We start from the raw sequence: 27,578 nt of genomic DNA on the forward strand, positions 1-27,578 counted from the left end.
GATTTTTAGACATGTATTCACTTACCTATGAAGATGATATATTTGTGTTATGCCCTGAATAGAAAACTCTACAAGAGACTCTTCTTAAAGAAAGGAATTATAAAGATACGGTGGAAAATTGAACAAAGTTTAATTTCCTTAAACTAAGTAAGCAGAAACCAAAATTGCTTTGGTTCGGAGGTATACAGAAGGTTTCATTAGTTAACATTAATCTATCCTCTGGAGAAATCCTTCAGTTTGAGTTGAGATCTAAAGATTTGGGGTGATTTTCAATTCTAGACATAAGAACATAAGTATTGCCATATTGGCACAAAACGAAGGTCCATCAAACACAGTATTCTGTTGCTAACAGTGGCCAATCCAGATCACAAGTACCTGGCAAGATTCCAGAACAGCAAAACAGAATTTATGCTGCTTATCCTAGAATATGTAGTGGATTTTCCTATCTTAATAATGGCTTATGGACTTTTCTTTTAGAAACCTTTTTTAAACCCTGCTAAGTTAACTGCTTTTACCACTTTCTCTTGCAATGAATTCCAGAGTTTAATTACTAGTTGAGTGAAGGGAAAGGAAATGGGACTTGATATACTGCCTTTCTGAGGTTTTTGCAACTACATTCAAAGCGGTTTACATATATTCAGGTACTTATTTTGTACCAGGGGCAATGGAGGGTTAAGTGACTTGCCCAGAGTCACAAGGAGCTACAGTGGGAATCAAACTCAGTTCCCCAGGATCAAAGTCCACTGCACTAACCACTAGGCTACTCCTCCACTAGCAACATTCTGTGTGGAATCTCAAACAGTAGCAACAGGATCTCAAATAGTAGCAACGTTCAATGTTCCACTGCACTAACCACTAGGCTACTCCTCCACTCCAAGACATATTTTCTACAATTCACCTTAAATTTACTACTTAGTAGCTTCTTTGCATGCCCCCTGTTTTTGGAAAGAGTAAACAAGCGATTCACACCTACCTGTTCCACTCCAATCAGTATTTTATGAACCTCTATCATATTTCCCTCAGTCATCACCCCTCCCATTCATGTCCAGCGATTCTCCTCTCATCCCTGCCATCCATGTCCAGCAATTCTCCTCTCTCCCCTGCCCTTCCCTCCATCCTTGTCCAGCAATTTTCCTCACTCCCTGCCCTCCATCCGTCCATGTCCAGCAATTCTCCTCTCTCCTCTGCTCTCCAACTATCCAACAATTCTCCTCTCTCCCCTTCCATCCATGTCCAACGATTTTCCTCTCCCCTGCTCTCCTCTCCATCTCTCCAGCAATTCTCCTCTCTCCCTTGCCCTCCCCTCCATCCATCCATGTCCAGCAACTTTCCTCTCACCCCTGCCCTCCCCTCCATCCATCCATGTTCAGCAATTCTCCTCTCCATTCATTCTTGAAGAATATAGAAAACTACATCAGAGGAAGGCAGGACACTTTGAGGGAAGGAAAGGCTTGAGGCGAGCTTGCTTCTTCCACTGCTACCACCGCTTTGACTTTGAGGTAAAAGATTTACACGCAGGGCAGCAGGAAAAAAAAGGGGGGGGCCATCTCGGGAGCTAAGGGCAGGCAGGTGGGGCTCGGGGGGGGGGAGGGGGGAAACGCAGCTGGAACTGTGAATTGCTGGCAGCAGTAAGCATGGCCTGTGGTTCCCTCCAGAGGTTGGCGCCCCCTGCATGCTTACCGGGTTGCACCTGCTGTAAGTTATGCGGCTGCCAGCTGATATTCAGTGCCCAACGCCCACATAGCTAAGAGGGCATAGTTAGGGCTGTTTTTTGAGGAGTCCTTTATATGCCCCCCTGGTACTGAATACTGCTGGTACCTACTTAACTTCCAGCTTCTCCCCAGCTCCCTCCCTGTAATGCACCTGTCCAGCCTGGTTCCAAAATGAATGGATAGTACTGATGTTGAGAGGTATTGCTTGGTTAACTGCTGTTGAATATCAGTGGCTATCTGGCCTCAAGGATTTAAGTGGTGCTGTTTCAATATCACATTGTCAATAGTGAGGGACAAGCAAGCTGTGCAGGACACCAGGGAACCTGCCTGTCCCTAGCAATTGAACACACTATATTGAAGCACCGTCCCCTAATGGTAGCAGCGCAGTTGGAGGACTCCCGCTGAGCTTAGAGGTAACAATGCTTAAAATATTGACCCCATCAAACTTTTCCCTAGATGTTTTAAAGAAAATTGGTCTGACAGAATCCAAGTAAGCAGGGAATCCAAAACACTAACATATATACTATAGAATTTTGAAGGGTTTAAATTGTTCAGTGAGATGAACATGGACAGTCTTTGTTATGTCAAACATATTGGTCTCAAAACTCAGAAGCAGGAGATTCATCAATTTGAAGGCACCTCAGTATAATACTGGAATATAAGGCTAACAAGTCTTTTGCATTCCACTCGTAACAGGAAGGGGAAAGTATTGATCCCTGAAATGACAGCACTGATTTGTACAGATGGTACTGAAAAAAAGGGAAACTTATTTATGATTAAAGAGATAATGTCTCAAGGGCATCCTGCAGAATTTTTCCTGGAATATGAACTACCTCAGTGTCTATAGTTCTATGCTAAACACGCATTCTGTGAGGATACTTAGAAATGTCACATTACCATCTTCACTTCAAATAGTGACACACAGCTAATGACAAGCCTTAGTTTGAATGGATAAGAACAGAAAAGAGAGTGGACCAAAATGAAAGGAACTATAAAAACGGCAGCATACCTTTATGTTAAGAAGGTAAATACGACAAAATAACCTTTCTGGTTTTAAGAAAATAAGACTAGCCATACTGGGTCAGACCAAAAGCTCATCTATGTACTTACCTAGCCCAGTATCCTGTTTCCAACAGTGGCCAAGCCACATCACAAGTAACTGGCAGAAACCCAAATAGTAGCAACATTCCATGAAGCCAATCCCAGGAAGAGCAATGGACATTTACTCCAGAAACTTGTCCAAACCTTTTTTAAACCCAAAATACGCTAACTGCTGTTACCACATTCTCTGGCAATAAATACCAGAGCTTAATTTAGTGGAAAAATATTTCTTCCTATTTGTTTTAAAAGTATTTCCATGTAATTTAATTGAGTGTTTCCTGGTCTTTGTACTTGAAAGAGTAAAAATTTGATTCACAGTTACTCGTTCTACACCACTCAGGATTTTGTATACTTCTCCAAAAGACATTACACGATGTGATACCCACAAGCGAGCCTTCTCCGGAGTAGGCCCCACACTCTGGAATGCACTCCCTGAAAGGCACCACTTAACACAAGACTCTCTCTACTTCAGGAAGCAGGTGAAAGCTTGGCTCTTCAACCAGGCCTTTAATGGAAGAAGTAACTAACTTGTTAGTCTCACTCACACACACAAGGATAACACGGGCTGCACATGCTGCTGCAGGACAAGTTTATCCACTCCTACCCTAGCAGAGATAATATTAAATTATCTCTGACCTCATGTGCAACTTTCTTTAAATTAGTCACCTTATTTTCTTACTCTCATACCTATCTATATGTTACATAAGTAATGCCACACTGGGAAAAGACCAAGGGTCCATCGAGCCCAGCATCCTGTCCACGACAGCGGCCAATCCAGGCCAAGGGCACCTGGCGAGCTTCTCAAACGTACAATCATTCTATACATGTTATTCCTGGAATTGTGGATTTTTCCCAAGTCCATTTAGTAGCGGTTTATGGACTTGTTCTTTAGGAAACCGTCTAACCCCTTTTAAAACTCTGCTAAGCTAACCGTCTTCACCACGTTCTCCGGCAATGAATTCCAGAGTTTAATTATGCGTTGGGTGAAGAAACATTTTCTCCGATTTGTTTTAAATTTACTACACTGTAGTTTCATCGCATGCCCCCTAGTCCTAGTATTTTTGGAAAGCGTGAACAGACGCTTCACATCCACCTGTTCCACTCCACTCATTATTTTATATACCTCTATCATGTCTCCCTCAGCCGTCTCTTCTCCAAGCTGAAAAGCCCTAGCCTCCTTAGTGTTTCTTCATAGGGAAGTCGTCCCATCCCCGCTATCAAGGGCTGCACCTTTTCCAATTCTACTATATCTTTCTTGAGATGCGGCGACCAGAATTGAACACAATACTCAAGGTGCGGTCGCACCATGGAGCGATACAACGACATTATAACATCCTCACATCTGTTTTCCATATCTTTCCAAATAATACCCAACATTCTATTTGCTTTCCTAGCCGCAGCAGCACACTGAGCAGAAGGTTTCAGTGTATTATCGACAACGACACCCAGATCCCTTTCTTGGTCCGTAACTCCTAACGTGGAACCTTGCATGACGTAGCTATAATTCAGGTTCCTTTTTCCCACATGCATCACCTTGCACTTGCTCACATTAAACATCATCTGCCAATTAGCAGCCCAGTTTCCCAGTCTAGTAAGGTCCTTCTGTAATTTTTCACAATCCTGTTGCGAGTTAACGACTTTGAATAACTTTGTGTCATCAGCAAATTTAATTACCTCGCTAGTTACTCCCATCTCTAAATCGTTTATAAATATATTAAAAAGCAGCGGTCCTAGCACAGACCCCTGAGGAACCCCACTAACTACCCTTCTCCATTGTGAATACTGCCCATTTAACCCCACTCTCTGTTTCCTATCCTTCAACCAATTTTTCATCCACAATAGGACATTTCCTCCTATCCCATGACCCTCCAATTTCCACTGTAGCCTTTCATGAGGAACCTTGTCAAACACCTTTTGAAAATCCAGATACACAATATCAACCGGCTTCCCTTTGTCCACATGTTTGTTTACTCCTTCAAAGAATTGAAGTAAATTGGTCAGGCAAGATTTCCCCACACAAAAGCCGTGCTGACTTGGTCTCAGTAATCCATGTCCTTGGATGTGCTCTGTAATTTTCTTTTTGATAACAGCCTCTACCATTTTCCCCGGCACCGACGTCAGACTCACCGGTCTATAATTTCCCGGATCTCCCCTAGAACCTTTTTTAAAAATTGGCGTTACATTGGCCACCCTCCAATCTTCCGGTACCACGCTTGATTTTAAGGATAAATTGCATATCACTAACAGTAGCTCTGCAAGCTCATTTTTCAGTTCTATCAGTACTCTAGGATGAATACCATCCAGTCCAGGAGATTTGCTACTCTTCAGTTTGCTGAACTGCCCCATTACGTCCTCCAGATTTACCCTGAAGTCAGTAAGTTTCTCTGACTCGTCCGCTTGAAATACCATTTCCGACACCGGTATCCCACCCAAATCTTCCTCTGTGAAGACCGAAGCAAAGAATTCATTCAATCTCTCTACTACATCTTTATCCTCCTTGATCGCCCCTTTTACCCCTCTGTTATCCAGCAGCCCAACCGATTCTTTTGCCGGCTTCCTGCTTTTAATATATCGAAAAAAGTTTTGCTATTTTTTTTGCTTCTAATGCTATCTTTTTTTCGTAATCCCTCTTGGCCTTCTTTATCTGCGCCTTGCATTTGCTTTGACACTCCTTATGCTGCTTCTTGTTATTTTCAGACGGTTCCTTCTTCCATTTTCTGAAGGCGTTTCTTTTAGCCCTAATAGCTTCCTTCACCTCACTTTTCAACCACGCTGGCTGACTTTTGGACTTCCATCTTTCTTTTCTAATTCGCGGAATATGTTTGGCCTGGGCCTCCAGGGTGGTATTTTTGAACAGCGTCCATGCCTGTTGTACAGTTTTTACCTTCTCTGTTGCCCCCCTAAGTTTTTTCCCACCGTTCTTCTCATTTTATCATAGTCTCCTTTTTTAAAGTTAAACGCTAACGTATTTGACTTCCTGTGTATAGTTACTTCAATGTTGATATCAAAACTGATCATATTATGATCACTGTTATCAAGCGGCCCCAGTACCATACTACTACTACTACTAACTAGCATTTCTAAAGCGCTACTAGGGTTACACAGCGCTGTACAATTTAAACATAGAAGGACAGTCCCTGCTCAAAGAGCTTACAATCTAAAAGACAAGAGAACAATCTAAAGATAAGTGAACAATCTAGAGGACGAGTGAACAGTTAATCTGATGGGGTGGATAGATTGGGGTATTTTATATATCTCGAGCGGTTAGGCGCCGAAGGCAGCATTGAAGAGGTGAGTTTTAAGCAGAGATTTGAAGATGGGTAGGGAGGGGGCATGGCGTATGGGTAAAGGAAGATTGTTCCAGGCATGAACATCCCTCACCAGATCATGCGCTCCACTAAGGACCAAGTCTAGAACTTTTCCTTCTCTCATCGGCTCCTGCACCAGCTGCTCCATAAAGCTGTCCTTCATTTCATCAAGGAATTACACTTCTCTAGTGTATCCCGATGTTACATTTACCCAGTCTATATTTGGATAATTGAAGTCACCCATTATTATCACATTGCCCATTTTGTTTGGGTCTCTGATTTCTTTTATCATTTCTGCGTCTACCTGCTCATCCTGGTGAGGCGGACGGTAGTACACTCTTATCGCCGTCCTTTTCCCTTTTATACATGGAATTTCAACCCACAATGATTCAAAGGTGTGATTTGTGTCCTGCTGAATTTGTAATCTATCTGAGTCAAGGCTCTCGTTAATATACAATGCTACCCCTCCACCAGTTCGGTCCACCCTATCACTACAATATACTTTGTACCCCGGTATGACAGTGTCCCACTGGTTATCCTCCTTCCACCAGGTCTCAGTAATGCCTATTATATCTAATTTTTCATTTAGTGCAATATACTCCAACTCTCCCATCTTATTTCTTAGACTCCTAGCATTTGCATATAGACATTTCAGAGTATGTTTGTTGTTCCTATTTGCATGATGCTTAGTACTTGACACTAATGATTTGCCATCTTTTGTCTGATCTTTGGTTGTATTTAAGGGCACCTGGCCTACCACGGTCTGTTGTGCAACCTCACTATCCAGAAACCCTATCTTCCCTGTTTGTGAGGTATCCTTGCAAGATACCTTATCCCGAACCATGCACTTTTGAGCGACTGTCGGCCTTCCCCCCATTTCTAGTTTAAAAGCTGCTCTATCTCCTTTTTAAATGCCGATGCCAGCAGCCTGGTCCCACCCTGGTTAAGGTGGAGCCCATCCTTTCGGAATAGGCTCCCCGTTCCCCAGAATGTTGCCCAGTTCCTAACAAATCTAAAACCCTCCTCCCTGCACCATCGTCTCATCCACACATTGAGACTCTGGAGCTCTGCCTGTCTCTTTGGCCCTGCGCGTGAAACCGGTAGCATTTCAGAAAATGCTACCCTAGAGGATCTGGATTTGAGCTTTCTACCTAAGAGCCTAAATTTGGCTTCCAGAACTTCTCTCCCACATTTTCCTACGTCACTGGTACCCATATGTACCAAGACAGACGACTCCTCCCCAGCACTATCTAAAATCCTATCTAGGTGACGCGTGAGGTCCGCCACCTTCGCACCAGGCAGGCAAGACACCAGGCGATCCTCACATCCACCAGCCACCCAGCTATCTATATGCCTAATGATCGAATCACCAACTACAACGGCTGTCCTAACCTTTCCCTCCTGAGCAGCACTTGGAGACATATCCTCGGTGCGAGAGGATAGTACATCCCCTGGTGGGCAGGTCCTGGCTACAGGAGTACTTCCTACTTCACCAGGGTGATGCTCTCCTTCTAGGAGACCTCCCTCCTCCAAGGTAGCACAAGGGCTACCAGACTGGAGGTGGGACTTCTCTACAACATCCCTGTAGGTCTCCTCTATATACCTCTCTGTCTCCCTCAGCTCCACCAAGTCTGCTACTCTAGCCTCAAGAGAACGGACACGTTCTCTAAGAGCTAGGAGCTCTTTGCATCAGGCACACACATATGACATCTCACCAACTGGGAGATAATCATACATGCGACACAACGCAAAAGACTGGATAGCACCCCTCTCGCTGCTGGACTGCTGACTCCATCTTAGTGTTTTTGAGTTTTTCAATAATTTAAAATTTGCTACAGTATTAAGGATACTACTACTACTTAACATTTCTAAAGCGCTACTAGGGTTATGCAGCGCTGTACAATTTAACAACGAAGGACAGTCCCTGCTCAAAGGAGCTTACAATCTAAAGGATATTAGCCTAATATAAAAGTGTCTTTTAGTTTATATAGTATATTGTATGATTTATTTAGTGTTTCCTTCTTAGATGGTAATGAAATGTATTTAAAACTCTGTAAGAGCCTTGCTTGTTACCCTAATTACAATAACTGACTATAATTGAAGAGTTGTCCTAGGGGTGGGAAGACTAAACTAGATCCTGCAGTGCTTGTTAGATTCTATCTGTTAATGCTGTGGTATAAAGCTTTTAAAACTAAGTGGAAAAAACTATGGCGATTAGTTGTTAAAATTTGCTTTTTATATTTTTATTTTGCCTAACACTAACCTACAATTCCTCCTTTAAACCCCGATCTTTAAGTTCCCAAAGCACAAAGCAAAGTAGCGTTCACTTACCAGAGAAATGTCCTCTTCTCTCAGAACTTCTGACATGTGCAATCTTTAAATTAGTCATCTTATTTTCTAACTCCTCTTACCTTACATGTTCCATCTTTGCTTATACCCTACACTGTCAATTAAAATGTCCTATTACATATTGTGTTGACATTGGAATGCAGGAGTAGCCTAATGGCTAGTGCAGCAGGCTTTGATCCTGCCAACCTGGGTTTGATTCCCACTGCAGCTCCTTGTGACCGTAGGCAAGTCACTTAACCCTCCATTGCCCACAAAACCTTAGACTGTGAGCCCTCTAGGGACAGAGAAAGTACCTGCATATAATGTGTACAGCGCTGCCTATATCTAGTAGCCCTATAGAAATGATTAGTAGTAGTAGTAGACATTATAAATAGTATACTATGCCGTGCTTTGGAATGTTATTTGAATATTTTTACTGCTGTAATTGTCTATTGCTCATGTTTGATTTATTCTTACTGTATACCACCACCCTTGAGTGAATGCCTTCAAAAATGCAGTAAATAAATCCTAATAAATAAATAAAATCATATCCCCCCTCAGCTGTCTCTTTTCCATCTTGAAAAGCCCTAACCTCTTTAGCCTTTCCTCATATGGGAGGAGTTCCATCCCCTTTATCATTTTGGTCGCTCTTCTTTGAACCTTTTCTGATTCCACTGTATCTTTTTAAAGATATGGCGACCAGAACTAAATGCAATACTTAAGGTGAGGTTGCACCATGGAATGATACAGAGGCATTAGAATATTCTTGGTCTTATTTACCATCCTTTTCCTAATAATTCCTAGCATCCTGTTTGCTTTTTTGGCTGCTACTGCACACTGGCGTATTGTCTACAATGACACCTAGCTCTTTTCTTGAGTCATTCTTCTTTGCACTTTTTTCTAATTCTACCATATCTTTCTTTAGATGCAGCAACCAGAATTGCACACAAGTGAGGTTGCAACATGGAGCAATACAGAGGCATTATAGTGTTCTTTTTAAAATAATTCTTAATATTCTGTTTGCTTTTTTGGGCCACTGCCACACAGTGAGCAGAAGATTTCAACATATTGTGCTCAACACTTAGATCTTGTTTTTGGGTGTTGACGCCAAATGTGGAACTTAGCATCAAACAGTTATAATTTGGGTTATTCTACCCAGGGCCACCGAGAGACTGGGCCAAGCCCGGGACAAGGCCGCCCCCTAGGCCTCCCCCACCCGTCATCGAGCCCTCTCTTCACCCCCAGGCCCTCTGTACTGACCTTAAGCGCCTCACCTTCGAAAGCGCAGCAAGCAGCGGCAGACCACTCCCCTTCCTTCTGTGTCCTGCCCTCGCGGAAGTTACATCAGGCAAGGGTGGGACACGGAAGGAAGGAGTGGTCTGCCGCTGCCTGCTGCGCTTTCGAAGGTGAGGCGCTTAAATTCAATGCCAGGGAGTGACGGAGGGCGGGCAGGCCGGACTTCAGCGACGGCACCGGGCACCCCCCCCCCCCCGGAGGCCCGGGCCCGGGGAATTTTGTCCCCCCTGTCCCCCCCCTCTCAGCAGCCCTGATCCTACCCAATGTGCACCATTTTGCACTTACCTACATTAAATTTTACCTGCCATTTGGATGCCCTCACTCATCATTCCTATTTATAGATCATTTATAAATATGTTAAAAAGCACCAGTCCAAGTACAGATCCCTTTGGCACTCCACTATTCACCTTCTTCCAATGAAAGAGCTGCCCATTTCTCTTTTAACCAATTTCTTAATCCACAACAGGACATTAAACAGCCATGGGATAGTTGGCAATTTTCTCAAGGGTTTCTCACGAGGAACTATATCAAAAGCTTTCTGAAACTCCACATACACTAGATGAGCTGGCTCACCTTTATCCACATGTTTATTTATGCCTTCAAAAAATCTGCAAATTAGTGAAGGAAGATTTCTCTTGGTTGAATCCATGATGACTCTGTCCCATTAAAACATGCTTGTGTATGAATTCGGTAATTTTGCCATTTATAGTAGTTCTATCATTTGGCCCAGCAATGACATTAGGCTTACTGTCTGTAATTTCCTGGATCAATCCAGAACCCTTTTTAAAAATTGGTTTTACACTGACCACCTTCCAATCTTCAGGTACCATGGATGATTTTAATGGCAGGTTACAGATTCCTTATAATAGATGAGCCATTTCATTTTTGAGCTCTTTCAGTACTCTGAGATACCATCTGGTCCAGGTGATGACTTGCTCTTTAACTTGTCATTAAGCATCTTTTGCAGGAAGTAATGAGATAGCTTCATCAGGAGGCATGAAATGGAGAAAATTTATCAGCTATTGTCATCAGAACTACAGTCAAAGACATCGGATGCTGAGCCATAAGCACACCCGAGAAGATTCTTCAACAGGCAATACAGAAAAATCTTGTGGCTGGAATTGTACTATTAACACAAGAGAGGTCTTGCACTGTTTCTTTAATCTGTACTGTTTTTGCATTGCAAAGACATCACCAATTCATGATCTTGGCATTAGTTCTTCAATACCAGAACTTGCATCTGAGAATACTGTATAGGTCAATGCTTGGGAGTCAAGAATTGAGATCTTTCAGCACTGGAGTGTCTCCACTTCAAGCCCGTATGTGCTTGAAAAGCAGCTGCACTTTGGGCCTGAAAATCTCAGAAGAATTATGCTCCACTTTAAGTATACTCTGGTGGACATCTTCTCTAACTGGTCCATCACTGGGAGGTAGACGGCAGTTCAGCTTAACAATCTTTGCTTGAATGTGCAGAGTAAGCCAACGTGGGCATAGTGACCCCCTTCTCTTCTTTCTGCACCAGAAGCAGCATCTTTTCACTTCTACAGTGGTTGCAAAGATGTTTCAGGCAGTCATTTCAGGTTTGAGAAAACATTCAAATACAATACTTGCCTTCAACTTGATTGTGGTCAGAACCCAGGCATATGAGACACTTTGAATGTGTGTGAAAATTCTGGATTTTTCTGCTACATTATAGACAGGGCTGGAGCCCTGACTTCAATGACATAACTAAGAAATAGTAGAAATGTTAATAAACCATTTTTCTTTATAAAGAAATAAAACGACAAGAAAATGTCAGAGGACAAAGAGATAAAAAATTTCCCAAAATGTACCAGGAGAGCTTTGTTTTAGAGTCCATTCAACAAAGTGGTATAAAGCAAATCTGAGAAGCCGAGGAGACTGTTGTGCATAGCAAAGGGCCACGTATGCTCAAAACTTTACACTAACCTCTGAGAGAGCTGCTGCATCCCAGCAATGTGCGATGACATCACCTACTTGTATGCCTGACTCAGTCCTGCTTGTCAACAGAAAATATGCAGCACATTAGGGTTGTAATCTTGTCCTTTGGAAGATTAGCAAGAATACCAGCATACTAAATTGTAACATAATTTTAAGTTCATGAGCACTTACTTAGGCTACTTAGTTGCCTGATTATATTAGCCAAGGAAATGTTGGTCACACATTCCAGTTCATTCTTAATTCCTCTGGGCAGAGCTGTGTGGCACAGATGCCTGGGATCTATGTTCCTTTTCACTAAGGGCATCTTTGGAAGACTTAGAACGCCAGCACACCTGTAAAATAATTAAAATTAAAATTAAAAAAAAAAAATCAATAAAACATCTGTGCTAAATCATTACCTTCTTCCTTCACAATGTTGACTCATCTGTTTACAAAGCATAATGTATCAAGTGCTTTATTTTTATTCCAAATGCTAAAAACAATTTCAAAACCAAATGTGATACTTCCCCTTTCTTACCTCCCCTTTTACAAAGCTGCGCTAGCAGCAGCTGGTGCGGTAATGCCAACACAGCCCATTCAAAGTTAATGGGCTGTGTCGGCACTGCCACGCAGCTTTGTAAAAGGAGGCGTTAGTATGTTTTACAATTCTGGTAAAAAATAGTTTGCATTATATTAAAAAAAAGGGCAGACTGGCGCACAACTGACAACATGACTATTTGAAAATCTAAAAATTATGGCAGAAAAAAAAAACAGCAGATCAATACTCGTATGCTGTGATCAGCATTTTAAAATCCACTAAAGAATAAGGTGTGGTGTGGATAAAAGACAAATTTCAAAAAAAGAAAAACAAAAAATCCACCCAATATGAAATGACAATCAGGGGAAAAGCCTCAAAGAGCTCAGAGACTACAAGATATAAGTCTCAACAAGCTAGACAGACACAATGGTCCTCTCTTCATCATAGGCAAAAAACCCTGAGGCCACAGCTATAAAAATTCTGTTCGCTGTAGCCAAAGAAATGCTTTATTTAAATATAAATTTTTCTTTTCAAGTTAACAAGTCTTCAACGCATTGAACGCTACAATAGGAACACAAAAAAGATATCCATTGATATCCAAGATAAGTGAACCAGTCATCAATGGGTATCTTTTTTGTGTTCCTATTGTAGCGTTCAATGCGTTAACTTGAAAAGAAAAGAAAAATTTATATTTAAATAAAGCATTTCTTTGGCTACAGTGAACAGAATTTTTATAGCTGTGGCCTCAGGGTTTTTTGCCTATGATGAAGAGAGGACCATTGTGTCTGTTTAGCTTGTTGAGACTTATATCTTGTAGTCTCTGAGCTCTTTGAGGCTTTTCCCCTGATTGTCATTTCATATTGGGTGGATTTTTTGTTTTTCTTTTTTTGAAATCAGCATTTTTAAATGCCAGCCACGGTATAGTGGTATATCTATAATCCACAGAAGCAGTGGAGCTGAACATACATATTCAGCGGTGACCAGCGCTATCTATCTGGATAGTGGCAATATTCTGCTGCCATCCAGACAGATAAGCAGTTTTCATTTGTACAGCCTTTCTACTGTCCTGATTTTATGTGGAAAGCGCTGAATATCATTGATCATCCATCGAGTTAGACAGAAAGCCCAGGATCTGCCCTGGTACTGTCTGGATAGTGCCATGGCAGTCTATCTGGCTTAGTGCTGCTGAAAATTCATAGATATGGCTCTGAAAGGGAATTTATCCAGATAGCGGCTACCACAGAATGCCATCTGGTGTGCAATGGTTTGTTCTTTTATTATAGTTTAGCTTCAAGACCAAATCTACAGAAGCAGACTTCCCATCATTCTATACTGCCTGCACTGGAGTATTTGTGGATTAAGAAATATAATACAGATTCAACTGTACACTAAAAATGACAAAAAATACTTGTTAAAAGTTTTATTTTATTGATCTATTTCTGATGCAATGGCCACTCAGCCGAATGCTTAGATTGTTCTCCAAACTGTTGTGTGACCAGAAAATAATGCAGGGTCCAATTTGCAGTTTTTATAGTTCATTAATTACTGGTGAAAACGGAAGGCACAATCTAAGATGGATGCACTGCAGACACAAACAGGAATGAAAGATCTACAACACAGCATAAAACCTTATTTGAAAAATAGCAAAAACATTTTTTTGCATGAAAACAGGGTCATCTTTGAAAGCTAGCCTTTACAGTGATCAGACAATGTGAACCTGTATTCTGCCTGACTATTATCATCCTGCCCAAATCCCCCACCTTACATGGAGTACAGTGATGTGCTGAATTATTGATTATACTTGATTCAGAATTAAATATAAAGATTGCCGACTTGGGCTGGCTAGTTGAACTTAGCTCTGAGAAAGCAGATGACACCCCTCCCTCCATTTAATGATCAAGTCAGTTTGGACAAGAGATGTGTTGACTATACCCTAGCAGAAATACAGAGTTAATATACATGAATCAGTGGGAATTGATAAAATACTGAAACTGAGCAAAAGAGTTCACACAGAAAAAAGGACTTGGGTGATATAAAATAATATTACCCAAAGTACAGGATATGTCTTTCTCCATACTGACAGTATACAAAAGTGTCTATGTGTTACCAAGGAAATAACTACCCTGAAGTTCCCAGACAAAAACCCTCCCTCAAACATTGGGCAGAATCTTATCAAGCACCACTTATCTTTGATGTGGCTATCAGAACATTCCTGGATGTTATCTAAGTACCTTGCTTACCAAGAAACAGACCAGCAGAACCAGTTCAAACTAATTTTTTTGTCCCATTTCATCAATCACAATCCAGTTTCAAGTTTTCCGGCATTGTGATTGGACTAAGCACATAGAACATAAGAGTAGCCATACTGGATAAGACCAATGGTCCATCTAGTCCAGTATCCTGTTTTCCAAACAGTGGCCAAGCCAGGTCACCACTACCTGGCAGAAACCCAAATCATGGCAACACTCCATACTACAAATCCCAGGGCAAGCAGTTGCTTCCCATGTCTGTCTCAATAGCAGACTATCGGCTTTTCCTTCAGGAATATATGTCCAAATCTTTTTTAAAACCAGATACACTAATCGCTGTTACTACATCCTCCGACAAAGAGTTCCAGAGCTTAACTATTCGTTGAGTGACAAAATATTTTCTCCTATTTGTTTTTAAAGTATTTCCATGTAACTTCCTCAAGTGTCCCCTAGTCTTTGTACTTTTGGAAAGAGTAAAAAATCGATACTCATTCTACACCAGTCAGGATTTTGTAGATCTCAATCATAACTCCCCTCATCCGTCTCTTTTCCAAGCTGAAGAGCCCTAACTTCTTTAGCCTTTCTTCATATGAGAGGAGTTCCATCCCCTTTACCATTTTGGTCACTCTTCCTTGAACCTTTTCTAATTCTGCTACATCTCTTTTGAGATACGGTGACCAGAACTGAACGAAATGCTCAATGTGCAGACGCACCATGGAGCGGTACAAAGGCATTATTGTATTTTTGGTCTTATTCACCATCCCTTTCCTAATAATTCCTAGTATCCTGTTTGCTTTTTTGGCTGCCACCACACACTGAGCAAAAGATTTCAGCGTATTATCTATAACACCACCCAGGTATTTTTCTTGAGTGCTGATTCCCAAAGTGGACCCTAGCATCAGGCAACTAAGATTCAGATTATTCTCTCCAATCTGCATCACCTTGCATTTGTCCACATTACATTTCATCTGCCATTTGGATGTCCAGTCTTTTAATTTCCTAAGGTCTACCAGCAATATTTCACAGTTCGCACGTGTTTTAACAACCTTGAATACTTGTCATCAAGGCTCCTCGGTCTGACAAGGATGACGTTGAAGCCTCACAGTGCCTCGGGGTCAGATCCGGCAATGGACGGTCCCAGGGGCACTGCATAGCAGGAGGTCTCGAGGCAGGTGGAGACCCACTTGATGCTTCACTGTTCCCAGTGTCTAAGGGTCTTACAGCAGCCATGCTTACCAATGTGCCTGAAGGAGGTGTGATGCTTGATGTTGATGGCAATCTCGATGCGGAGGAACCAGACTTGGCTCCAAAAATCCTCTCTCATTGAGTCCCTCTGGAAATCTGGGTCCTTTTCTTCATACGAAGGCAGAGAACACAGTCGGGTTATGGTTGGGCTCAAGACAATGAAGACACCCAGAATGGGTGTTTTTCCCAGAGATCGTCCAACTGCACCGGGTACAGCGCTTAAAGCTACTGGGAACCTTCATGGACTGGAAAGAAAAACTTCCTCGGCTAAATTAAAAGAAGCATGGTGCCTGAAAAAGGGGCAAGGCACAGCAAAAGGGAAGGGAAAAGCAGCCTCTCCTCACCGTGGTTGAAAAAGAACTGAAGAGACCGTGCTCTCGAGGCGGGCAGGAAGGCACACATGAATACGTGGTGGAACATGTGTCATGCGCCACAAAGTTCTACTTATGCTAATCATAAGTCCCAGACCAGGCAACATGGCTCAACGTCACCCACTTCTGAGACTGGAGGAGTGGCCTAGTGGTTAGGGTGGTGGGCTTTGGTCCTGGGGAACTGAGGAACTGAGTTCAATTCCCACTTTAGGCACAGGCAGCTCCTTGTGACTCTGGGCAAGTCACTTAACCCTCCATTGCCCCAGGTACAAATAAGTACCTGTATACAATATGTAAGCCGCATTGAGCCTGCCATGAATGGGAAAGTGCGGGGTACAAATGTAACAACAACAACAAAAAAAATCAATGCTCTGCTTGTCCTCTGAGAAATATTTTTTTGATCGCTTGAACCACATGGTATGAACACACGAATAGAATGGTCAGCATTTTTCTAAGAGGTGGGAACACATTTTTGGCGTATCTAATTTTGTTCTGTTCCTGTTTGATACTATTGCAGTTTTCACTCTTTTGATAGTTTTGTAAATAATCTGGCATTTGAGTGTTTTTTTTTTTGACCAATGATGGCTTGTATTATACTCTTAGCTTTAATAGTTTTGAGCTGGGAAGCATTAAATTGGCCAGTTGAGGTCTTTATTCCTCCACTTTTTTTAAAGTGCTGAATTTGACCTTATGAGTTATACTGCATATTTGATATAAAGAAGCAATATTTGTGAGTTTCATGCATACATCACCTACAGGACTGCTTTAAGTGGTCACACCTAGATGTCTGTAAGTTCTCTATCACCTGAATGGTGTTCTGTAAATAAAAAGTAGGTTCTTATTTTTCTTTCTAGAATAGGCCTAAGAGAGGCCTATAGTGGTTGTCCTGTTATAGAATTATCCTCTTTGCTATAGGAAGTTGAAAGAAACAATGCGTTTACTTCATCAGGTCAAGAAAAATGATCACAAAATTCAGAATGATTCAGATGGATAAAAAAGAAGCAGACGTGGAAGATAATTATAACAAGTGAAGTTTACTTTTTCTACTAAATTAATTTTTCAGATTAATCTCTACAGACATGCACTGTAATATAAAGTAATAACTAGTCTGATCAGTAGTTAAGGAATAATGTTCTTACTGCATCCCAAATCTGTTTTAAAATGTTAAGTTCAGCAGAAACTAGAAACTCAATTAAATTTCACATTAGAAAAATAGTCACAGATTTCATCAGTGTGTATCTTTTATTAAACTGTAAGTGCTGCTCATGTTAATTAAAACACAGTTAGTAAAGACATCTGTCATAGCAAGTCCTAAAGTGCTTATTAAACCAAGCAGCAAGTGTGTGTTGAAGCATACAGGGAAGAACAGACTACAATGGGCTTCTAAATCCTGGAAGGCCCATCTAGTTGTCCATTTTCTCAAACTACTGCAGTATCAGCTTCCCAGTTCTTAGGATCCTCTGTGCTTGTTTCAGAATTCTGTGTTTTCTTTGAGGTCAAACAGGACTATAAAATCTTCACCCATGGGTGACACCACTGATGGAGCCTGGCGTAGGAAGAAATACCCTTTGGGTAGACTCACCATGCACGTGCACCTGTTTACACCTGCTGCTGTTATGCAGGACCTCCTCAGCCTAATCTATTCTGCGGAGCTGATCGGACCTGTTTTCCATTATGGTTCTCAGCGTCTTAGAGAGCTTTTTTCTTTTCTATGCTTTTGTTTCTTTTCATGAGTCTGTAAGTCCTGTCACTGTCATGTGGTCTTTTCTCAAGTTCCCAATAGCTCTTAATCAGGTTCTATGGCAAATTTTAAGTATTCTCTCTTTTTTACTGCTATTAGGTCTTGAGCTACCAGCTGGGGTATTTTTGTCACAGTTAAGGCATTTGGTTTTGCTACAGTTATTGTTCTAGATGAAATGTTCAAAAGAAAATCCCCAGCTGCTTCAACAGATGTTCCTGATGCAAAAGGACCATATCCATTACAGATACCCACTCATGGTCCCTGCAATGTCTGAAACCCTATCATGATCCCTCTTCATTGTATTCTCTGTTCACGGACGTCAAAGAGAGGGATTTGTGACACAGAAAGAAAAACAGCAGGTTTTGTTCTTTGGCTGTTTTCAAGTGCCTTGATCATGTTTGACCCTTGATGCAGGCGTACAAATGAAGAAACATGGCCCATGTCGAGTCCACTTATTAAAGGCTATTGGTTGTCCCAATCTTGAAGGCACTTTTGTGATTTTTTTTTTGCCGTTTTTGTCTCTGTACCCTTGGACTCTCTCCTCTGCTACCTGATAACCACAAAAAGCAGAGAGAAAATCTCTTCCGTGATAAGACCGGTCCATTGATATCAGCATTGAAAACACTAGTCCATGAGTCCAAGAGCCGCATCAAATGCTGGGGATGCAGTGACATAAAGGGTGTCTCAACACCCTTGACATTGAGCATTGGTACAGACCACCAGGAGTGGTCACAGTCTAATTCCCAAGTAACTCAGAAGAATGTTGCCTCTCATGTGATGCCCACTCTTTTATCAAGGGCAGCTCATGCAGAAGACACGTTTACACTGACTGCTCAGAGCAGAATTCTGAATGGTTGATGTCCTGCAGAGGAGGGAGAGGGTGGTATGTGGATGGGGTTAAGCAAGTGTAATATGGGGATTTATGATAAAATGATAAATAAGACTGTTGACTACCTGTTATTATTGTAACTGCATACGCTTGCATAAATAAAGTATTTTTAAAAAAAGAATGAATAAAGGAAGCCCCTTATTGAAAAATAAAAGTATAAAAAGTATAAAGCATGCAAAAAACTAAAAAAAAAATATCAATTGTAAACTTCAAAAATCTCCAATGCAATTAAGGCCATATCATGGCACTTCAAACATTGAAACGATATGGAGCCACCTTTGGCAAAATACTGTATGACAGTGGGGCACACATTTAACCAACTGAAATTTGTGCTTCTGGAACAACTAGTATCACCGCTTTAAATGTACCGCTATGCAATAAGGAACATCAATGGATTTGTTAGTTACAGACTATGACACCTTATAGCCTTAATTGCACTGACGATTTTTGAAGTTTTCAATTGATATTTTTTTTTGCATGCAGTTATACTTTTATTTTTAGATAAGGGCTTCATTTATTCATTCATTTGTTTATTTATTTGGTGCACCGGTTTTGGCATCATTAGCTGCTCAAGTGATTTTTTGTTATTATGCTAAGCTGGTCTTTTTAAACTGCTGGCGTCTCGCTCTACTGCTTACACCAAGGTATAAATGAGTTAGCTTTAGTGCTTTACGTTGTATTTAGCATTATTGAGTGGCATAAGTTAATGTTCTTGACTTTTGTGTCTAATTTTAGATCATTTTGGCAACTCATAGAGACCCCGGAAGCAGGTCTGTGGGACCTAAACACAAAAGTATTTTAGTAGGCGTTGGGTGTCTGAAGATCCATACAGTGCTGTGTCTGCTGGTGCACATAAGTAGTCACTCTTTGCATTTCTCAGGATGTTTATTAAGATTTTTTTCAAGAACATTTGTTTGATATATATGTAATAACTGATACACAGAATGTTGAATGCAAGTGATTGATAACGCCAAGCAGGCTTGGGATTTGGAAGAGCTTAGCACAATAAGAGAGCCAATAGCCTGGTTTATGACGTTTGTCTGATGCATTCACATTTCTCTTTGATTGTTATAACACCACGCTAGCTGGGCTCTCTATTTTTATTATTTCACGTTGAGGAATAAGCTTATATTTAAAAAAAAATTCCCTTTTTTTTGTTTTTGTTTAAGTGACAGCTTTAAGAGTGTGGCAATAGCCCCATCGGCATTTTAAAAAAGCTCTATCCAACCTACACAATTTGGTAATATGGGCATCACAGTGAAGCAACCTCAACGACACCTTATGTACCAAGGAACACTATACTTATCTGCATTACTTCCACCAAAATTCCAGATAATGCCTTTCACTTGTACCTTACAAAGGTGCTCTACAAAGACATCAACAGCTCCAATGGCATGAACAGCTTAAGTCCCAACTCTGTGCTATGCTAATTTATTTGCCAACCCATTATACGAGCATGTGATACAAAAAAAAAACTATTTGGAGACATTGCCCCTAAGAGATTCTCTCTATGTGCATGGAACAGCATCAAGCTTTTCATGCACATCAAAACTAAAGATCTGAGGCCCTTAGCCAGGTAAGTTTGCAAGCACCAATATCCATAGCAGAAGCTCTCGATGCGGTATTAAAAATATTACAGGTTGCACAGAACATGTATTTTTCACACTTCTTCCTTTTGGCTACTAGCCTGTGGAATTCTTTGGCCTTCTCCCTAGGGTAAGCTGGTAAATGAACATGTATTTGTTGCAGCTGTATGGGTCTTGCCACATCTGAGTATATGGAACCAATGTTTCATCCATCGTTCTGTGGCTTTCCTCAGAGAGTGTATTTGCCAACACATACAGTACGATCATTAATTTCACAAAAACACGCATTTCAAAAAAAAAAGTGCCATCACTTGTGGCTTTACATGTAAAAGTGCAGATCTAGAAACATGCATATGTATTTGATGGCAAATACATGTGTAAGCGTGAAATTTCACTAGACTTCATTGTACAAGAGCAGCCAATAAATGAACCAACAGAACTTTTCTTTAATATTTCAGGTGGTAAGACCACAATTGCTCCACTAACAGGTACAGGCACAAGGTCCAAACAAGCAGGTAGCTGACGTTAGGTTTGTCTCGAAGCAGGTATAAATACCTAGGGAGAACCTTTTTTTTTTTAATTAAACACATACATGATTTTTTTGTACCACCCAAACCCCTTAAAACCCCAGCATCCTCACATGTAAATAGTGACAATGCAAAATCAGTATTTACACAGCCATTCTAAACTGACATCCTCAATATTTTACATTAAAAACTGAGTAAAATGGTCTGTAAGCCAGACAGCACTGATAACAGATCTCACGAATACTAATTTTAATAATGAATACGATGATCTAATATAAGAAACTGTGTATATTTAAAGATAATTTTGAGTTAGGTGATCTTAGTCCGAGAGAGAGAGAGAGAGAATGAGAATATATATATACACACATTCATACCTATCCAGACACTTATCAAAACTTTGACCCCAATTCTCCAAACCCGGGCCCAAAAGAGCTGAGGGTTATGTGTTGCTAAGTTGGTATAAATGCCAATGGGTAAAACCTGTAAACTATACATACTTGTATACTACCATAGTATAATATGGTAGAGAGACATACTACAAAGAGCCATGCAGAACAGTCTGCATGTTGAAAGTTCAGAATGCTGGTTTCTAATTAAAGACAATACTGCTGCAGGCCATTTACATTTTCATTTCCCATTAGGAAGACAGCTTGTTTTACTGTATGATCAGAAATTGCTCTTCAACTGAGAGCATCTTCCTCCAGCCCACACAACATTAAACTGTTCATCCTGGCTGCAGCTCCAGTGCAGCACAGAGCAGCCCACTAATGGATCAAAACAAAGCACTTGACCGTAATAGTTAATTTCAAACAAAGAGAGAAATAAGGTACATCTTTTAAAATTCAGAAACACTGAAATCTTAATCACTGAATGCACATTCTGTCTGCACATCATGTTCTGTTCTATTTTCATTATATTTGTAAACAGAATTTAAATATATTCCTTACCACTTAAAAATCAATATTGTTTCCTTTAGACACCTGTAAACAGGACATTTATGACAGCATCAACTCTCTGACTGGAATTATATCCAATATTTACCTCTCTCGCTATTTTCTCTTAAAGCTAAATAAATCTATAAATAACAGCAATACCCATTTACCCTTAGAAAGAAAAGACAATACCTGGCGTGCGGAGCTGCTCTGAGGGAGTATTAGCCCAAATCTGCTTGGCACAGTGGAGACATGCGCTCCTCCGCTCTACTACAGCTGTAAACTTCCCTCTTACTCATCAGTGGGTGCATCAACTTTTAGAATTCTGCGCACACCGAGAGCACTGCCAAGCCAGTCAATCACAGGGCTGGAGCATGATTAATCATACCCAACACCTCCTGTCATGAGATTGCTTTGAAATGTATTGGCCCTTGCACAAAGGATTAGAATTCAGCACACGTTTTTCTCACTTTAACAGAGCTATCTTTACAAAGAAAACACAGAAGCTATCCCTTCCTGTAACCACAGTGTTAGTCTATCATGCTGAAATGTGAAAGGAATCCTCCTTCCCCAAAGGCTTGAAGAGATGCAATCCCTTTGTTACTACACAACACCAGCTAAATTATTACATTATAGCAACATGGGTTGGGGGAGAGGGGAGAATTGCTTTGCTTCAAGATTTTTCATGTGGCTGGGTTGGAGGAGGAAAAAGTAGCAAACAGGAAAAATAAAAAACTTGCTCTTACATCCAAGGAGGAAACTGGACGCTAATGAACTAATAAATAATGTCAAGCCTCAAGTCCAGCACACAAAGGTCTGCATCTAGGAAACCCAAGACATTACACAGTTCCATGACACTAGCAAAGAACCAAAAGCATAAGCAGGACAGATACAGTTATTCCAAGAAAAATAGCAATGCTTTAAAGAGAAAGGGTAATGGGATTTGATCTACCACCTTTCCGTGGTACAACCAAAGCACTTTACATATGTTATATGCAGGTATTTTCCAGTTTTGTAGCTGGAGCAATAGAGGGTTAAATGACTTGCCCAGGGTCACAAAAAGCCACAGTGGGAATAGACCCCGATTTCCCAGGTTCCAGATCCACCGCACTATCCATTGGCTGCTTCTCCACTCCAAACTAGAAGCAGAGGGTAAATACTACTACTACTTAACATTTCTAGAGACTTAAGGGAAGAGATACTGACATGTGTTAAGGGAATAACACACAATTTTATTCCCCTTTACTCACATTAAATGGCAATATCACACATTATTTTACCATAATGTATATTAGTTCAAGGTTTTGCAGGCAGCAAAACAAGATGGAAAGCATGTGGGCAAAAGAAGCAATTTCCAACAGAAGAATAGCCAACAATAGTAGTCAGACAATTAACACAAGCGACAGCAGTATGGTCCCAGTCAGTTTATTAAAAGCCATCCAAAAGACACCAAACATGGTCATGTTTCAGCTGACACTTGCATCACGGTACATAAGTACATAAGTAGTGCCATACTGGGAAAGACCAAAGGTCCATCTAGCCCAGCATCCTGTCACCGACAGTGGCCAATCCAGGTCAAGGGCACCTGGCACGCTCCCCAAATTTGTCTAATATCCTTATTTCAGCACATACATTAAGTTTAGAACATTTACATCTGTGTTCAAAAGTCTCTCCCGTTCACATTCCAAAAATAGATCTCTAAGTGACTAGTTGTTTCTTTGAGCAGCCTATCATTCTGGCAAGCAAATGTACCCCAGATGCAGGCATCAGCTGAAGAGTGTCCTTTATAAAACTGACTAGCACAATACTGTTAATGTCCAACTATTGCACATGCTTGCAAATACCTTAATATTTTCCAAATCAAATAATACAGCTTGCATTGAACTTTGCAAGGTGTTATTCCAGGGAAAATAACATCAGCTCAAAGCTTGCATGAATATTCTTGTCTGGGAGAACTGGGAAGTTAACACACCTTTTGCCCTTAGTAGAAAGCTTGACATCTAGCAGTAGTACCGTGAGACTACTACTAGGGGTTGCAGATGCTCCTCCTCTCCCCTCCACGTCACTGCCCCTGCAGGAAGACCCCGGAGGAGCGCAGCAACGTCAGAGGGGAGACGCAGCAGCGGCCGGACAGCGTTAGTATTGGCAGCTGTGGGTGGTGAGGGGGTTGATGTGCCCAAGGGGGGGGGGGGGGGTAGGGGCTTGGGTGATGAGCAAAGGGGGGAGGGGAGGGTCGCTGGACATGGGTGGCTGCAGGGGGGGCAGGGAAGAGGGAGGTGGGGAGGGGGTCCTGAGACCAGATGGGTGGCTGCAGGGGGGGCAGGGGGAGAGGAGGGTCACTGGACATGGGTGGCTGGAGGGGGGGCAGGGGAGAGAGGTGGGTTGCTGGACATGGGTGGCTACAGGGAGGGCAAAGGGAAAGGAGAGGAGGGTCGTTGGACATGGGTGGCTGCAGGGGGGCAGGGGAGAGGAGGGTCGCTGGACATGGGTAGCTGCAGGGGGAGAGGAAGGTTGCTGGACATGGGTGGCTGCAGGGGGGCAGGGGGAGAGGAGAGTCGCTGGACATGGGTGGCTGCAAGGGGAGCAGGGGAGAGAAGAGGGTCGCTGCACATGCGTGGCTGCATGGGCAGAGGAGGGTTGGTGGGGAGGGGGTCCTGAGACCAGATGGGTGGCTGCAGGGGAGACAGGAAGGACGCTGCAGGGGGGGGGATTACCTTGCTAGCGCCCGTTTCATTGCCTACCGAAACGGGCCTTTTATACTAGTACTAGCCGTTGAGCCCGTTAAAACGGGCTAGTGGGTCGCCGCTGCCCCCTCCAACTGAGGTCACCGCTGGCCCCTCCCCCCCCTGAGTTCGCTGCTGCCGGTACCCCCCCGAGTCGTCGCCGCCGCCACCCCTCCACCCAGCCTGTCTCTTCGCTATTCAACTTACATCTCCACAGCAGGCAGATCAGCTGAGCTCCTGTCGGCCTTCCTTCTCTGCCTGTATCCCGCCCTCGTGTGACATAACGTCGGTGAGGGGTGACGGCAGAGGCGACTCCGTGGGGGGGGGGGGGTACCAGTGGCGGCGACCTCGGGGGGAGGGGGAGCGGTGGCGACCTCGGCGGTTCCCTCCCCTTCGCGCAGTTTCCCTCTCTGTCCCGCCCCCCCCCCCCCCCCCCCCGTCATCATGTATTGACGCGGGGGCGGGACAGAGGGAAGTCTCTACTGCGCATTTGCGAGTGAGTACGGTCACTCGCAGTTTATATGTTTGATTATATAAATGGACTGACAACAAAATATGGTGTGATGTTGGTTTCCCTAAATGAAATATTTTGGGTGAGCTGCCGTCACTACTGGCTGGTCCAAAAAAAAATTTTTTTTTAAAGGGTGATGAATCATATAATTCATAAGATAAAAAATATAGTTGTGACGGATGATATTATTGGTGACTTAAGTTTCAAAGTGAAGGGATTTTCTTGAATTTCAGTCAAGGATCAGACATGGCAGCATCTGTTACTAATCTATTAGGCAAACACCTTTGCTAGCAGCTTGGTCTCATAATTTGGTCTCTGTATTTTTAATCTAAACTGTAAGACATTGAAATCGAGCTTGTTTTCGGAAGACTGTGGGATATGTATGTCATAAATAAATACATAAATAAGGGAGCAATGATATTAGCCAATAAAAAGTTTGAACATTCTGGAGCCCCGCTAGGACAAAAGACATCTCTTGAGGGAGGTATTGTTAACAAATTACTTCCTCAAACAAATTTCATAAGGACACCTCTATCTTTTCCCACATAAGATTATAAAACTCTCCTTTGTAGCCATCAGGTCCTGGTGATCTTCCCAATAGACCTCACTTACTAGCCCACTCCAGCTCATCTACTGGAAACTGGCTTCTTTAACAGATCTTGGTCTTCTACTATCCAGGTAAGCAGAACCCATCTCTTTTTCTCTCTAGTCTGCCACAAATAATTGGGTGTAACACTCTCAGAATACCCTTCCTATTTGCTGATCAGAGTTCTCCAAGACTCCCTCCTTATTCAGCAAGCCCATTACTCTTTTCCAACCCATCTATCCTACTACTACCTTTGACAGAAGTTTCCCACTCTTATTTCAATATCAAAATAAAGCATATTGATAATGAAACATAGGCTTTTTTGCAATCTGCTGGAGTAACGTATTAAGAACTATTTGTGACACTAACAGGGCCATACTGATGACTATCTTTTCTCACTGATTCTTCTAATCACTGGATTTCTGCCTCACGTTCCTTCTTTCTCCTACTAACATAGGAGTTCATTTCTCCCCTCAGTACTGCTATTGCTGTATTCCAGTACAGTATTAGGTTGGCTTTGGTCTCACTATTAAATTGCTCTTAGTCCTCCCATTCCTTATGAAAAAACTATCTGAATCCATGGTCTTTATAAGCCAAATTGTGAATCTCCAACGATTGGGCTGTTGGCCTCCTTCTTTGACTACTAGGAGGCATATTTTCAAAGCACTTAGCCTTCCAAAGTTCCATAGAATGGAAGGCTAAGTGCTTTGAAAATATGCCTCTAGGTCTACCCAAACCACTGAATGATCTGATATGGCATATGAGCCTCTCTCTGCTCCCCTGACATTAGATAACAGCCTATCCTCGGCTGAGTAACATGTGCCCAGGAGAGATGTGTGAAATCTCTCTCACCGGGGTGAAACAGGTGCCAAATATCTAGCAGATCTAGCATTTCACACAAAAATGGGATCCTCCTAGTAAGATTTATTTTTCCCCTCATGTATTATGTTTTGTCTATTGTGGGGTTGTTGTAGACCATATTAAAGTCACCTCCTAGCAATATCTGTTCTCCCTCATATTCTCTCAAAACACACAGCAATTTTCAGAAAAAGGCAGATTCATATATATTTGGTGCATAAAGGCTACAGATAAGACCCTTCTCCTCCACCCAACAATGTACCACCACATATCTCAGATCCTGTTCTTTGTAGACCTTTGAAATATACACTGCCAATCCCTTCCTAAACAATACAACTATACCAGCTTTGAACAATTATCCACTACTCCCCCTGTGACAGCGTGGCTGATGGCCAGACTGGGAGACCCACAGACACAGTCAGAATGCAGTGTAAATCAAAAGGAAACATTATTGTTCAACAGGCAAACAGAATAGCAGTCTGTTTCTACCACAGACTCAGGGCTTAACATGGCAACTATCACAATAACAATGGCATCTCTTCTCTTCAGCAGTGCTATCTTGTCAAGCTTCTACAGCACAGTTCAAGACACTTATTTATAAATCCAGGCCTGGCTCTAGTCAGGACACTCAGGTCCGAGTCTTCACAAATTTTGCAGCCCTGGGTTCTTTACTCCTTACCCCCTGGTGAAAACCTGCTTTCTTCAGTCTCCCTCACAGGTACTGCAGCCTAGTCAACACCTTGGGAGGATTCCTTCATTCCTGGTCATCCTCCAGGAGACCTCTATACTTGGAATCTCAATCCTGAAGACCTCTTCCCTTGGGGTCCTCCTTGATCTACTAAACTCCAGGGCATTTAACCACCTCCCATTCAGAGTCCCACTCCTCTGACTCAGCCTCCGACATGGCAGGTTAGTGCCACCTGCCATAAGGTGGCTTAACTGTAATATCAGTGAGGGAGTGTTCTCAGGGATGCTGGCTGCTACACCACTCACTCCCCCATACACCAATGCTTTAATTTCTGGTGCTCTAACACATTGAGATGCATCTCCTGCAATAGCGCTATTGAGGTTCACTGACATTGCAGTGCCTACAATAATTTTTGCCTTTTAATCAACAGTGATATCCCACAGATATTCCA

General features: G+C 42.1%; 1 protein-coding gene across 2 annotated transcripts in view; it reads right to left on the reverse strand.

The window, feature by feature from the left end:
* WASF1 (WASP family member 1) overlaps positions 1–27,578 on the reverse strand; it is a 576,737-nt gene that overhangs the window by 106,142 nt on the left and 443,017 nt on the right. For both annotated transcript variants that reach the window (XM_030199198.1, XM_030199199.1), the window contains exon 2: positions 11,876–12,036. In XM_030199198.1, coding sequence (XP_030055058.1) covers positions 11,876–12,008 — 133 coding nt within the window. In that variant the 5' untranslated portion in view covers positions 12,009–12,036. The remainder of the gene's footprint in view (positions 1–11,875; positions 12,037–27,578) is intronic.

Source organism: Microcaecilia unicolor, chromosome 3 (genome assembly GCF_901765095.1).
Source record: "Microcaecilia unicolor chromosome 3, aMicUni1.1, whole genome shotgun sequence".
NCBI classification, from domain to species: domain Eukaryota; kingdom Metazoa; phylum Chordata; class Amphibia; order Gymnophiona; family Siphonopidae; genus Microcaecilia; species Microcaecilia unicolor.